The sequence below is a fragment of the Oryzias latipes genome, chromosome 10, assembly GCF_053564925.1.
Source record: "Oryzias latipes strain Hd-rR chromosome 10, Olatipes_Hd-rR_3.1".
NCBI lineage: Eukaryota > Metazoa > Chordata > Actinopteri > Beloniformes > Adrianichthyidae > Oryzias > Oryzias latipes.
The window spans coordinates 9006710-9022640 of record NC_136246.1 but is presented as its reverse complement, the minus strand read 5'-3'; the positions used below and the strand labels follow the sequence as shown (position 1 = coordinate 9022640).

General features: G+C 39.2%; 1 protein-coding gene across 1 annotated transcript; it reads left to right on the top strand.

Annotated features, from left to right (window-relative positions):
- The first annotated feature begins 4733 nt into the window (after window positions 1-4733).
- On the top strand, window positions 4734-7085 carry LOC111948072 (uncharacterized). Its single transcript, XM_078954472.1, has 6 exons — window positions 4734-4953; window positions 5110-5454; window positions 5561-5914; window positions 6148-6264; window positions 6531-6577; window positions 6832-7085. The coding sequence occupies exons 1-6, from the start codon at window positions 4911-4913 to the stop codon at window positions 6958-6960; spliced, it is 1035 nt and encodes a 344-aa protein (XP_078810598.1). The 5' UTR covers window positions 4734-4910; the 3' UTR covers window positions 6961-7085.
- The last annotated feature ends 8846 nt before the right edge of the window (window positions 7086-15931 follow it).

Here is a 15931-nt window from a genome sequence, read left to right as displayed (position 1 = left end):
ATAAAAAAAAATTATAGTAAAAATATTGCTGCATATTTTTGCTGTGTTGTAGTTTTAGGTTCAGATTCAGGTTTAAATGGGCCTAGAAAAGCAAGATATGGTTTATAATGAAGTGAAATACTCCACAAACCAGAATAATACCTAAAACAGGCATGTAAATCTGACAAGTTAAAATTGTGTGTTTGTGGTCTATGTGAAAACAGACCTGCTTCAAATCTTTGTGTTTACAGCTTACTATATAGTCACAGAGATATGTTATCCTTCCTGTAATAATATTGTGTCACATTTGTCTTCCTTTCTGTGGTAGCTGTTTTCAGTTGTGGTGGCCATTAAAGCTCTATTAAGTCAATTGTTTGAACTTTAAAACTAAAGTAAGACTTTGAAATGTGCACCAGTTGATGTTGTGCTGCGTTTTCAGAACCTTCAAACATCTGAACGACTGACTTGTGAATAAATGAATGACTTGTAAGAAGTTGCACAGTGGGCGATTGTTATCGCTCTTCCCTCACAGCGAGAAGGGCTTGGTTTGAATCTTCAGGTCTTTTTTCTGTGGAGTTTGCATATTCTGCACATGCAAATAAATATAGTTTATATTTCTAAACTGAAACATAATCTAAACCTTTCACTAATTTAACAAACTATATTGCTACTATTTATAGTTGTTTTTTTATCTTTTCTTAGAATTTACTTCTACAGGTATTCATTGTTCGTGGGGTCATTGTTAGTGTGTGATCATGGAGGGAGGGGGAGGTAAAGGGTGGGCTGGGCTCTTTTTATTTTAATTACTTTTATTCTGTTTTTTTTTAACTGTAGAGTATAAAAAAGCTTTTTTATAGATAAAGTTTGATTTGAATTGATACCTTCCTAACAGTAAGAAACACAAATGTCTGTCTTTTAGTGTATAGATGCAGGGAAACATTTTCACTGTTGTGGTTATTTTTATGGTTGAAACTCAAAAAGCTATTTTTAATGTAATTTCTGTTCACTGTGGTTGTGAATTAAAGGAATCATGAATATTGGACACTTTTGCTGGCAAACAGATGCAGGAAAAAATCATTCTGATCAAATGCATCAAGTTAAAAGACTTTTTGTTGCACCTTCACCTTTTCAGCACTTCCTGTTGAAGCCCCGAATGAGGTCTGTTTTAGGTAAACAACGTGACTGCTTGGTCAAAAGGCAGAGACGTGGCTCACCACAAGCTGCATTTCTTTGCACAACCTGTGTGTGACTTTGAAAAGCAAGCTTGTGCCAAACAGCGCACTTCCTACAGTCATGTGTGTTTTTTCAATGAAAAAGGTAACCAGGATGTTTCATTAATTTCTTAAAAGATGCACAGTGACTCACACTGAACAAGAAATCTTTGGAGGTCTCAATAAGTTTATGTAGTTGACAAAACTACATAAATGTCAAATCTGTAAATGTGGTACAGAAACCGAAACCAAAACAACAGTTGAAATTCAAGTACTGATTGTCTCCACAGAATTTCTTTTTTTCCTTCAAAAGCAGATGTTGTGACACTGAATTTCAGAGTACGGATCTGTTGGGTATCACCATTTGGCCTTCAAGAAAGTGAACATATGGTGGGTGATAAGATCCCTGTTCTCCCTGGTGTTCTCTTGTTTTCCTCTTCTCTGCCTCTGCAGGAGCTGGGCGGAGAGTTTTTTGTTCCAACGTCGGCCCCTTCGACTAGTCCCGCCTTTTTACCTGCTGCCACTTTTGTCATCAAGCCTCATTCTATTTGCTCACCCAGACTCCTAAAAGATTGTCCTCGTTATGGGAGCTGAATCCTGCCGTCTGGACCTCTGGCTCTGTACCCAGCCTGTTTTGTCTGCCTGCCATCAGCCCTGAGTCGTGCTCCCGGCCGTCAGCCCTACTCCCATCTCCACTCTGGAACATCTCAATAAGCCTTCACTCACCACCAGCCTGTAGTCTGCTGCTTTGGTCCTCTGGACCTGTTCTTCACAACAATACGTATGCAGACTCTTTCCAAAAAATGATTACATCATGGAAAAGCATATTGATTTTAATAATTTCCTGTAAAAATGTCTGTGGTCATAGGACATAGATCCAGAGCCCACTGTTTAATTGATTTGGGTTTAGATCTGGCATGTTGGCAGGCTGGTCAAGCACTGTGAAGGCATGTTCACCAAACCAGATTTGGGTGTTTCTGGGGGTATGGGCAGATGGGCAGCGCCCAGGTCCTGCTGGAAGATGAAATCTGCATCTCCATCCCAATCCTCAGCATAAAGGAATCATGAAGTCCTTAAGAACATTCTGGTAGGCTGTTGCAGTGATTCTGGATTGAGGAAAGTAGTGTTTACCATCACCAGCGCTGGACATTGCAGCCCAAATCATGACTAACTGTGGAGATTTCACACTGGACCTTTAGCAGCTTGGGTTCTGCTCCTCACCAGTCTTCCTCCAAATCCTTGGACCTTGATTCCCAAAATGAAAGTCACTCTTTCGTTTCATCAGAAAACATGACCATGGACCGCTGGCCAACAGTCCAGCCCTTCTGCTCCTTGGCCCAGTTGAGACGTTTCCTCTGTTGGTCCAGGCTCAGAAGTGACAGTAGTAGTCCATTTCCTGAATGCATCTAAATGTGGGGGTTTTGAAGCTGTTCCTTCACCACATTCTACTCTTTCTGGATGTCTGCAGATTCTCAAATCTTTTTCTTTTGATAATCTGATTAATTCCACAGTCGTCTCTTTTGGTGGTGCATCTTCTCCTGCCACATTCTACCCTTTCATTAGACTTTCTTTTGGTATGCTTGGACTCAGCACTCTGTGAACAGACAGCCTTCTTGGCTAGGGATGTTTATAGCTGACTATGGAGAAGAAGCGGCTATCACAGATATGGGTTAAGGGAAAATCTATATTACATTTTTAATAGTTCCTACACAAAATCTAGTGTACAAATAAGGTTTAAGCCACCTGTAGATAATTTATAGATGAACTTGCCTTGAAAAAAATGAAGGGAAACTGGAAAATAAATAAAACAAACAAACAAAAAAAATGAACACCCACTTCAGCCTCGTACAGGCCAGTGCATAAAATATCATCTGACATTAAACTGGTCAGTGGCCTGAAAAAAAGTGTGGACCACTGCTCAGCTAGTCCCACCACCTACCCAGCTGCAGCCAGTTTCTCATTAAGACTCATGGGACCAAATAGCACAGAAAAAGCTTCAATATTCAGTATCAGGGCACTTTTTTTCTAATTACATTACTGGTTACAATCAATCACCACCAGCTGGGTGTAGGATCAAGGACTATGGTTCATTAATTTCCTGAAATTTCTTTTGATTTTTTGCTTTACATTGTCTTTTTTTAATAAAGTATTATTCACTAAGATCCTGTTTTTTTCATCTTCTTCCACCTGGCATTAATTACTTATCAAAGTGGTGAAACTTTATCAAAAAATTGTTAAAAAAATTGGTGACCTTAACTAAGTTGTACATACCCCAATACAGCAAATGCACTTTTTGTTTTGCTAAAATGAAGAGGTGTTTGTGAGGTCTGTATATTGTTTTATTGTTATGATGCTCAAGCATTTAAAATCAGCGTGGTATGTAAGCATGGTTTGTCTTGAGGTGATTAATGTTTTGGCATTTTTTTTATGTTGTGGCCTACACTCAGCCATTTTGACAACTCTAAAGTGTGATGCCCAATTACTGACATTACAGCTTGCTGTATGCAACAGATCTGATGACACCAGAGTTTAAAACCCAGACATGATTTGGTTTTCTTCATTCTCTATAGACCGTGGAGGGGATCACACCAGCCGAGCAAATGGGAATTATTGGTCTGGCACAGAAGTTGCTTGCTATGAGTAGGTCTGTGATGTTTCTTTGTGGGTTTGTGTAGCTCCATGCATGACTGCTTAAAAATGTAAAATATGTACACCTGGGATTTAGTCTTTCTCTGGTGAGCGTCAGCATGACAGGCTAAAAACTCTGAGTAGAAGTTCTGGTGGAGAAATTTAAAGAAGCAAATGTCGAATAGACACCATGTTTCAAATCAACATGTGTTCTTTAGATGTTGCAGAGGTTTACTATACTGCCAGTTCAGAGTCTTTTACGAAGAAAAGGTGCCTCAGAGCAGTGATTACCTGCACTTTACTGAGGTGAGCCGGCCTAAATTAAGATCTAAAGTGAAAAGGTTGCCAAACGCTCCATAGGTTCACTGTTCCTGATCTTGATAAGCCTAAATGATGATGATGATGACGATGATGATGATGACTTTATTAATCCCACAATGGGGTAATGTCATATATCTGTGGGAGCAAAAAACAGAAATAATCTATATAATATAACATAAAAAAATTACATAAGAAAATGACATCCATATTAAATTATTAAGAATATTAAATTATTAAAAATTATAATTACAAATATTAATGAAATTAATATCGAAACTTTGATTAATATGAAATAAATAAATAAATATTAAATACTAATACTAATAAAAATAATCACAATAATAATAATAAAATATATACAGAAAATATGTGGTCAACTTTTTTTTTTTTTAATTGTAAATTGTACAAATTGGATACTGGATTTAGCATTCCTTCTGGGCAAAACATATGGAGTGAACACGTTGTGTGTTTGACAGACGGACAGACAGACAAACACTTTTATGTGTTATATAGCTAAAACAAATGGACAAAAAAACACAAACAAAGAGACTAATTCTGTTTTTCTTTGGACTGAAGACTTAATTATTTTCTTTAAGTGACTGCTTTAACTAACAAAACTAAGGTTCCCAGAGGTCTCCATAGTAGGCCAAAGTTAAGTTCCATTCCAGCCAATCACATTGTTTCCTCTCTGCAAACCCAAAGTACCTTGTGACCAAATGCTTAACTGGGTAAGAAGACTTCAGTGGTGAGAGATGAGACTGCTCTACCACGATGATCGGAAAACTGGCTGCTTTGACTTTTCTGTCTACAGTGTGTAAGTAAACTTTATTTGTACTGAACGATAAGAACAGTGGGCTTTAATGCTATCATCTGACTACTTAATTCAAGTATTTTCACGTTTGGCAGTATAGATTCAAAGTTAAAAGTGTTTTAAACTCTTATAGTAACAGTTGTTGTCTCTTTTCTTCAGGCCTTGTTCACACTGCTGCTCCTCCTCGCCTGATCACCACAATAGAAGTTAAAGTTGGTGAGAAGGTTACTTTTAACTGTTCACTCACTGAAGATGAGAGCAGATTTGTCCAGTGGTATAAGCAGTCTCCTGGGAAAATAATTGAAACAGTCGCTTCAGGGGCCTATTCTAATGTAAAGCTACTTAAACCATTTAATAACCAACGTCTTCAAGTCAACAACTCAAAGGATCAGATGTTTTTGACCATCACTTCAGTTACTAAAGAGGATGAAGCTGAATACTTTTGTCAAGGTGGAGGAGAATATTTGCAAGTTTTTAAAGCTGGATTCCTGCTGACTGTAAAAGGTAATACCTTTTCAATAAAACACGTCAAGAATCATCCGTCAACACTCAGTCTCAATACATTTATTCATTAAGTGCTAATTCAAGTTGTCCTCCCACTTTTTCACAGATTGTCAAGAGCAGCCAGCTGTCTATGTCAGACAAAGCCCAGGCTTGGCAGCAGCACAGCTGGGAGAGTCTGTGAACTTCCAGTGTTTGATGATCTCCAAGAATGAAGAAAATATCATCACATGTCCTGGAAATCAGAATGTTCACTGGTTCAGATCTGCATCAGGATCACCTCATCCTGGTGTCATTTTTACTCCAACAGATTTAAACAATCAAACTGTTGGAAAAAGTTGTGTCTATCGTCTCACCAAAACTTTGAATGACTCCTCTTATGCTGGAAGCTACTACTGTGCTGTGGCAATGTGTGGAGAAATACTGTTTGGAAATGGAACCAGAGTGGAGATGAAGTATTCTGGTATGTTCTCCTCAGATCTTGATTTATCTTGAGTTAATCTAGAAACAGAGGCTGTTAAAACGATGTGTTCTAAGTGACCTTGTTTTGTGAAATGCTTAACATACAACAATGTGTGAAAAAATGGCATCTGATTTAACCTGAGGAGTTTATGGGGAATAGGAGAGAATCAGTTTATGTGTAATAAAATATATAAAAATGATAAACCTCTTCAGTGAACATTGTTTCATCTTTAGTAGCCAAACTGGATCCACTTGTTCCTGTGCTGGGAGGTCTGCTGGCCTGCTGTGCGACTGTTTGTGTGCTCCTGCTTACTTATTTATACAGAAGAAGAACTTCTGAACATCAGAAAGGTTAATTTTTAAATATTTTGCAGTTTTGCATAAGTATTCTAATACTACTGTTTAGTAGTTTATTACAATGAACTAGATCTTTATGTGATTTTTAGTTCATACTTACTTAATAAATAACACTATTAAATGATTTGTGATGACAAAGAAATTGTTGAAAATGTGAAAAAAACTGTTAAAATGTGTAATATCTTACAATGTATTAATAATTCACAAGACAGATTTTTTGCACAATAACTAATATTTTTATTCTGTGGCTTTTTTTGCAGAAACAATTACTTTCAGTTTAGCAGAAGAACAGTTAAATCCAAATCAGGTAATTACTGCAAACTAAATGGAAAAAACTCATTTTACTTTTCTACATATACTTCTACTTTAAAGATCAAACCTCTCAATCTTTATCTTGTCAAAGAGCTCTGTAACCTTGGAGTTAATTCAATAGTAAAACTATGACAACTTTGCTCCTTTATTGCCTGAATGAGTTTGACGTTTATTTTATGCAAGAAAAATAAATTTTTTGTTATTTAATCTCTGAATTTCCGATCTGTTAACTTGACTTTTTTTTTTTAGGGTAAAGAAGAGCCGGCAAAGATGTATGCAGCACTTGACTTTTCCATGAAAAGAGCAGAACCTAGGAGGAATCAAGAGAGCGGAGAGTCTTCAGCCTGTTTGTACACAACAGTACAAGCAGCTTCGTAAAACACGTAGTAGATTCAGTCAAAGCAGGACCTAAATCTATGGATGTTTGCAGATTGTAAACAACTAAATACTGAAGGATTGTTGTTTGTGGATGTTCGTTATGTGCAGTTTATTAAAGACCGAAATGTGCAAATATGATTTACTTTGTTGATGCAGTTTTAGGTTTTTATATATATATATATATATATATATATATATATATATATATATATTTTTCTTTCAAATCATCTGGATGTTTATTTTACAGTTTAAAGACTCACATTCACATTTATTATTTGCTTTGTTTTTCTTATTTTACTTTGTCAGAAGAGAATAAAAATAATGTGCAGAAAAAATGTTCAGAACCAATTACAATTACTCATTTAGCTGATAAGGAATTACTGAAGTTGGTTTAGCTGCAAAACAAGCAGGGTGGTAGCTCAAGAGGAACAGGGTTGGAGGTATCTTTAGTGCAGGGGTGTCAAACTCATTTTCACCAAGGGCCACATTAGCATAGTGGTTGTCCGCTTATTAAAACCCACATAACTCCATTAATGAAGGATCAGACTGTCCAAGTGACTAAAGAAAGATAAAATAAAACTGGGCTACAAAGAACAACATTATCAACATGCATTTTTGCAAATTCCAGTCTCGCTTTTTTATGATTTCCTTTCAACAGACGTGTCCTCCTTGGTCGTCTCCCATGAAGTCCACTCTGGCTCAAACAATGACGAATGGTGCGATCTGACACTGATGTACCTTGTTCTAGGAGTTCACCTTTAATGTCTTTGGAGGTTGTTCTGGGCTCTTTGGAGACAGTTTGAACTATCAGTCTCCTCAATTTGTCATCAATTTTCTTCTTCTGGCCACGTCCAGGGAGGTTGGCTACTGTCCCGTGGGTCTTGAACTTCTGAATAATATGTGCCACTGTCGTCACAGGAACTTCAAGCTGCTTAAAGATGGTTTTATAGCCTTTACCATGTTTGTCTATAATTTTGTTTCTAATGTCCTGGGACAATTCTCTCTTTCGCTTTCTGTTGTCCATGTTCAGTGTGGTGCATACCTTTTCACCAAACAGCAACGTCGACTATTTGTCTCCCTTTAAATAAGCAGACTGACTGATTATGGGTTTGAAAACAGCTGTCATGTCAATTAAAGGACATACCTGAGTTCATCATGACCCCCTGGGCAATTAGTTCTCAGTCTTTTATGGAGGTTCCATCACTTTTGTCCAGCCCTATTTCATTAGTTTTTCTTTTTAATAATTCTGTTAATCAACAACTCAAAACTAATTGCTGATTTTGATTATTTAATTTTCAATACATTTTAATTAATTGTTACTTTTGAACGTTTCAAGTCATCCCAGTGGGCATTATGGACTTTCTTTCTTTAACTGAGGGGTACCAACAATTTTGTCCACCACTGTACCTTGCTCTGGCATGTTCTAATTGGCCTGACGGACCTGAACCAGCTAATCAATCATGAGTAGGACTTGGATATCTGGAAATCATGCAGACACACCGGCCATCAAGGCCTTGAGTTGCCCATCCCTGGACTTAAGTGTGGCGTAAGGGACAGTACAACAGCATCACCCTTATGTCATTAGTGAGCGCAACTGACATTAGCCTTTTTCACGATGGACTTACCACACACAACAATCAAATGTTTCATTACCAACAACACAGTTACAGGTTGCCATCAAAGCCTCAAGGAAACTGCAAGATGCACCTTTGCTCACCTTAAGATGTGGTCGCTCCTCTCGATGATCTGCTACGTACAACTTATAAACCCACAGCACCCATCCGGATCAACCCCGTAATGGGTGCATGTGAATAAGGCAAAAGTACAACACAATAAAGCTTTAGCTAATGCATTTAAGAAAAAACAAAACTCAACAATTACTTTTTAAGTAGTTTCACCATTTTCGACACCAAGCAGGGCTACAACCTTCCATGTGGCCCACAGCCCACAAATATGAGACATCATCAAAGGGATGTCATAAAAAATGGATTGTACCATTTTCTTATGTGTCTTAAATGTATCATGAAGAATTTGTAAGAATAACGTGAGTTACACGTACTTATGACGGTACGGTAGATTCTGTCATACGGTACATAGTAGTCCATTCATTAGTAAGGTGTGTGCACTGGCTCCTTACTCCCCATGCACGCACGGGGTAGTCATGTGATTTGTTTAACCCTTACTCACCCTTACAGTACAGACCAAAAATTTGGAGACACCTTCCCATTCAAAAAGTTTTCTTTATTTTCATGACTGTGAAAATTGTAGAGCCACACTGACATGCAGAATTATATACATAATAAAAATGTCATATTCTAGATTCTTCAAAGTAGACACCTTTTGGTTTGATTACGGCTTTGCACACTCTTGGCATTCTCTTGATGAACTTCAAGAGGTAGTCACCTGAAATGTTTTTCATTTCACTGGTGTGCCCTGTCAGGTTTAACAAGTGTGATTTGTTGCCTTATAAATGGGGTTGGGACCATCAGCTGTGTTGTGCAGAAGTCAGGTGTATACACAGCTGATAGTCCTGCTGAATAGACTGTTAGAATTTGTATTATGGCAAGAAAAAAGCAGCTAAGTACAGAAAAACCAGTAGCCATTATTACTTTAAGAAATGAAGGTCAGAAAGTCCAAAAAATTGGGAAAACTTTGAAAGTGTCCCTAAGTGCAGTCACAAAAACCATCAAGCACTACAAAAAAACTGGCTCACATACGGACCTCCCCAGGAAAGGAAGACCAAGAGTCACCTCTGCTGCAGAGGATAAGTTCATCCGAGTCACCAGCCTCAGAAATGGCAGGTTAACAGCAGCTCAGATTAGAGAGCAGGTCAATGGCACACAGAGTTCTAGCAGCAGACACATCTCTACAACAACTGTTTATAAAAAGGAGACTGTGTGAATCAGGCCTTCATGGTAGAAAATCTGCTAGGAAACCACTGCTAAAGAAAGGCAACAAGCAGAAGAGACTTGTTTGGGCTAAAGAACACAAGGAATGGGCATTAGATAAGTGGAATCTGTGCTTTAGTCTGATGAGTCCAAATTTTAAGTTTTTGGTTCCAACCATTGTGTCTTTTTTTTTAAATATATATATTTTTTTATATATTGTGTCTTTGTGCGACACATAAAAGGTGAACGGATGGACTATACATGCCTGGTTCCCACCGTGAAGCATGGAGGTAGGAGAAACCTACAATATGACATATTTTCAGTTGTTTCACACTTTTTTGTAATGTACATAATTCCACATGTGTTAATTCATAGTTTTGATACCTTTAGTGTGAATCTACAATCTACAATTTTCAAAGTCCTGAAAATAAAGAAAACTCTTTGAATGAGAAGGTGTGTCCAAACTTTTGGTCTGTAGAACACATATTGCTTAAGTGTTCTCTATGACCTATTATGCTCATAAAAAAAATGTTCATGAACATCTTTGTCTTACGAGCTCACCCGAAAAGCTGGGTTGTTTTTCTGGAACCACGGCTTGCCATGATTTAGTGTTGAGGTCACCGTGGCAATCATCCACTGGGATCGTCCAGGTCTGGTCTGGATGGTTTGGAATCAAGCTCCACTGGACCCTAAGGCCAAACACAGGAAGTCCTTTTCTCTCTTCTTAGATACATATTGGCACACGAAAATAACACAAACAATGCGCATGAGTCTATACAGTACATGCAGTGGCTGGTACAGATTTGCAAATTTTTCACCCCCAGACAGCCGGTATCTACCCGTAAGGGGCTGTCTTGACTCTAACATTTACATTGTATCTTCATTTTTTTTCTTTACCAAGCTGTCTTTTGTACATTCATGCTGATAAAATGCTCTGACTGCTTCAGTAAGCAAGGGAGGAAAATATTAAATCACTGAAAGGTGGAATTTGCAGATTCAACAGGGAAATCCTCAATCAGATGAAGAAATCAAATGTTCTAAATCATTCAGATATTGTGTGGTCTTTAATTTGCATGAATAAAACATGTAGCAGTGTGTTGGCGGTAGAAGTGTAGCAAGATAGGAGATTTTTTAGATACATAAATGCTTGCATGCACACACTCAAACACTTCTGGAGTTATTTTTTAGTGTCACGGTGTCACATCAAATCACAACAAAAATACAGCTTTATGTTGTCAAAACTGAAACTGAACAGTTACATTGCACAGAAGTGCTTCCCTTCCCTGGCCATTCCCCTGAGGGTGGTAGGGAGTAGTTCGTGAACCTGTAACACCACAGTACTTGTTTAGTTGTGAGAATAGCTGATTCTCAAATTCACCACCTTGGTCATGGTGAATTCTGGTGGGAAATCCAAATCGCAGTGCATAATCATTGAACAATTTATCTGCAGCTGTTTTGCCTGATTTTGAAGTTGTGGCATAAGCCTGGGCAAAGCGAGTAAAATGATCAATAACTATGAGAATGTACTCATAACCACCTGAGCATTTATCAAGGTGCAAGAAATCAAGTGAGACCAACTCAAAAGGGTGAGTGGTTACAATGTTTATGATTGGTGCTTTTGTCTCATGTTGGGGTTTCTTCTGTTTAAGGCACGCACATTTCCTCATGACATAGTCTTCAATGTCCTTTTGCATGTGAGGCCAGTAGAATCTGTCTCTGACTAGAGAAGTGGTCCTGTCCACACCCTGATGACCCATTTCATTATGAAGTTCTTGTAAAACTTTGTTTTTGTGTTTTTCTGGTAACACCAGCTGTTTCCTGTTCAGTGTTTTCCGATACAAAACTCCAGTCTCATCAATGTGAAGTTTATCCCATTCTCTCATGTAACTTTTGGGCTGAGTCCTTTTGACTGTGAACTTGTTGGTTTTCGTCCTGCCAGTTTATGGTGAATTATGACTCCAATAATTTGATCTTTTCTCTGATCTGAGTTAATTTGATCAATGGTTAGTTGGGTGATAGACTTGTCCGTAGGTGTTGTTGTTGTGGAGCTAAGTCCCATAGACCATACTGCACTGCAAATGTCCTGATTTTCCACTGCCTCAGTAGTAGCTCCAATAACATCATAAAGCATTTCTTGTGAGCATTCTTCCATGAAGACTTCGATGTCCAAAGGCATTCGGGATAAACTGCCAGCGTCAATGTTTTCTTTTCCAGGACGGTATTTAACTGTAAAATGGAAATCTGCAAGTTCTGCGACCCATCTGCATCCTGTTGCATTTAGTTTGGCAGTGGAGAGCACATAAGTAAGGGGATTGTTGTCACTGTAAACTGTGAAGCTTGGAGCGTAATACAAATAGTCTCTAAATTTTTCAGTGACTGACCATTTTAATGCTAAAAATTCTAATTTCTCTGAATGTAGATGGTAATTCTTTTCTGCTGCAGTCAAGGTGCGTGAGCCATACGCAGCTTTCCATCCTGTCTTTGATACAGGACAGCCCCTAGTCCCTTATTTGATGCATCTGTATGTAAGATGAAAGGCTGAGAAAAGTCTGGGAAGCCTAGAACAGGGGGTGTTGTCAAACAGTCTATCAGTTGTTCGAGGACTGACTGATGTGCTGAAGTCCAGTCAATGGGTGTGTTAGATGGGATTGTCTTGTTTTGTTTTGTTCGCCATTTGTCTATGTTCCTCGGCTGCACAGCCGTTTCTGAAGGTGCTTTGAGCAGGTCATACAAAGGGCTGGCAATTCGTGAGAAGTTTTTGATGTATTGCCTGTAATAGCTCAGTAGTCCTAACATAGCTCTTAGCTCACCAACATTATGGGGTTTCTTGTGTTTTAATGCTCTTACTGCAGCTGTGTCAGCAGGGTCCATTTTGTTTCCTTCAGCTGATACAATCCGTCCCAGGTAGCGCACCTCAGCTTTGAACAAGTCACACTTCTTGGGTTTCAGTTTTATTCCATGCTCTCTCAGTCTCTGCAGAACCTGCCTGACATGATCAACGTGATCCTCAAATGTCCTGCTGAATACAAGAATGTCATCAAGATAGGGCACACATATTTCATCCCTGAGGCCTTCTAAACATTCTTCCATGCAGCGTTGGAATGCAGCAGGAGCGTTCATTAGTCCAAATGGAATCCTTACCCATTCATAAAGGCCCCAAGGTGTTACAAAAGCTGTTAGGTGCCGACTATCCCGTTCAACAAAGCCTTGGTGGTAAGCTTTACCTTGATCAAGCAGTGAGAACAGTCTATTGCCTCCTAAGTTGTCCATCATGTCCTGTACTCTTGGTATAGGGTGGCGATCTGGGTGAGTTTTCCTATTGAGCTCCCTATAATCAATGCACAGGCGTAGTGTGCCATCCTTTTTCCTCACACACACAACTGGGGAAGAATAAGGAGATGTGGACTTTTCAACCCAGCCTTGTGCAATTAAGTCCTGCAGGTAGTCTTTAATTTCTTTGTACAATGGTTTTGGAACTGAGAGATACATTTTTGACACTGGCTCTGCATCCTTAAGGGAAATTTTCATTTGAAGACTAGGTATACATCCGATGTCATCATCTGTTTTCGAAAATGACTCTGACTCCTCTCTCAACATCTGACAAACAACCTGCCTCTGTTGATTATTCAAGTGAGTTAGGTTAACTGGTGGGTCCCATTGTTCTTGTGAAGGGGTGGCTTTCTCAGATATTTCAGTTTGAATATGATGAACAGTGACTGCGGGTGTGTGCTGCTGATTAAATATGTCAACTGGGTAAACTGACTGTACTGACTGTACTACCCCGACGGAAGTTTTGCCAGGCAATATAATGTCATGGCCTGTGGGGTTGTGTACACTGATGACAATCTTTGGAGTAGATCCAGCCTTCGATAAAACCACTGTATCACAAAACTCTAACCCTTCTGGCCACTGCGGGTTGTCATGGGGCTCAAAAACCAAAATGTGTTCTTCCATAACCGGGGAAATCCGCACTCTACACTCAACTTCCACTGAGCTGCATTTTGGGACAGTAATCCTCTCTTTTACTGTCCTCACAGAATATTCACATGTCTGTCCTGCTTTTACTGCATCAATAAATGCTTGTGCCTTTTTGTTTCTGAGGTGAGGAAATGCAAATCTAACTGACCTAACCAGCTTTTCCTTCTTATTAGATAGGGCATCCTCTGCTTGATTGTGCTGCACAAGGTGTTCAATGACATTAAAACCAATAATAGGATGCTGTTGTTGTCTACCCCTCAATACCAATATAGGAATCAACAGCTCACTATCGTCTGCAGTGAGCTTAAAAGATACTTCCACCCAGCCAATATATGGCATATCTGTTCCATTAGCTGCTTCAAGATGCAAAGATTGAAGCGGATCAAGTAACTCTAATACATCCCTCAAGTGTAGGTCAGGTAAGTGATTTTCCTTCCATCCTTCATCTATGGCACAAACCTGTGAGCCTGTGTCCCAAAGGGCCTGGGTCATCTGATCATTTAAGAAACACCTAATAAGACACTTCTTGCCAACCAGTTCCTTCACTGACTTTTTGTTTTTTACCTCTGTTTTCCCTTTGCATTCAAGCTTCTCACAGAACCTGGTTGCAGCTTTCTTAACATCTGAACACATGTAGGGCTTACAGTTTTCTTGTGTGTGTCCCAATGAGCTGTCTGACATGTTTTTGAACAATAAACAACTGACCTACACACTGAACAACATTTAAATAATTTTCTGTCTTTAGCTTCACAACTGGCACAAATCTGGGAGAAATTTAAGATGGTGGTCGCTCGGTGTCCCACAGGAGCAACCTTCCTCAGTTTAAAGAACCCTGATTAGGGGGTTTTGACATCATTCTTGCTTTACAACCTGCCATGAAATGTTCAGCACTTCCACATCGAAAACAGTGTTGACAAAATTCCTCTCCTGTCTGTTCACAACCATAACATTTGCGTCTGGGATGAGATGTTGAATAAAACTGTTGTGGGGCAAACCGTTGCTGAAACTGAGCTGTGCCTCGCATCCTCCCAGAGCTAAAGGTGGGTCTGTAGTTCTGCATAGTTGTAGGTGTCTGCAATTGGTGAAATTGAGTGGGATTTGCTTCTGTCCCATATTGTGGAGTCTGCATCACTGAGCATGAGAGTGGTGTGTTAGAACTTTCTGTGTTTTGGGTAGGGTGCAGTGGGGCTACATTCTTTTGAATGGTTTCCATAATTTTAGAGACCTCTGCCTTTAGATCTTTCAGCAGGACCATTTCAGAGCGTATTTCTTTTATTTCAGAAGCTAGACTTGGTGGAATGGTGTTGAAGTTCTGGGGGATTTGTTTCCTTTCCAAAGAAGTTTCACAGGACTGCACAGTACTGACACTTGCTGCTCGTGGGGCACAGTGCTTCTTTTTTTCCTGCCTTTCTTTTTCATTGGCACATGCTAAGTTAAGTTTCTATAGCAGAGTCTCATCTGATGTATCAGTGTTTGAGAGGTACGGCTGTAGGTCACTTTTGATGTTATCACTTAAGAGTCCAGTTAACACCGTGTGCATGAACAAACTCTGGACGAGGACTGGGTCATACTTTAAGCCTGATTCAGCCTCTTGAGAAGCAAACAGTATCTTTTGCCATTGCTCTGATCAAGAAGTTCTGCGGAGTTTCCTTGCTGTTCTGCGACTCTGAGGTTAATTGTTTGTACAGATCTGTAGCTCCCCTCTCTTGGTAGTGGGATCTAAGGATCCTGCGAAGGGCTGGGAGGCTTAAGTTTTCTTTACCCTCTAAATAGCTTCTTAATTGCATGCCTGGAGAGAATAATATCCGTTTCCGAGTACCCTTTAGTAAGCCCGTTTTCAATCTGTCTTGCCAGACTTGAGAATGTCAGTCGATCTTTTTGTCCTGGCTCACCAATTTGGCCTGATATTTTAAAGTCTTTACGCCATGTGAGGCCATCAGCTGATACTTGCATGGTGGATTTCATGGGAGGTTTAGTATAGACAGGGGAAGTGGTGTTGTTAATTAAACTCTGGATTGCTTTTTCCTTTTCTTTTAATGACAACTTGAGTGCCTCTAGCTCTTTTTGGAGTTTCTCCCGCTCAGCATTGTTAAGGGAGTCATCCT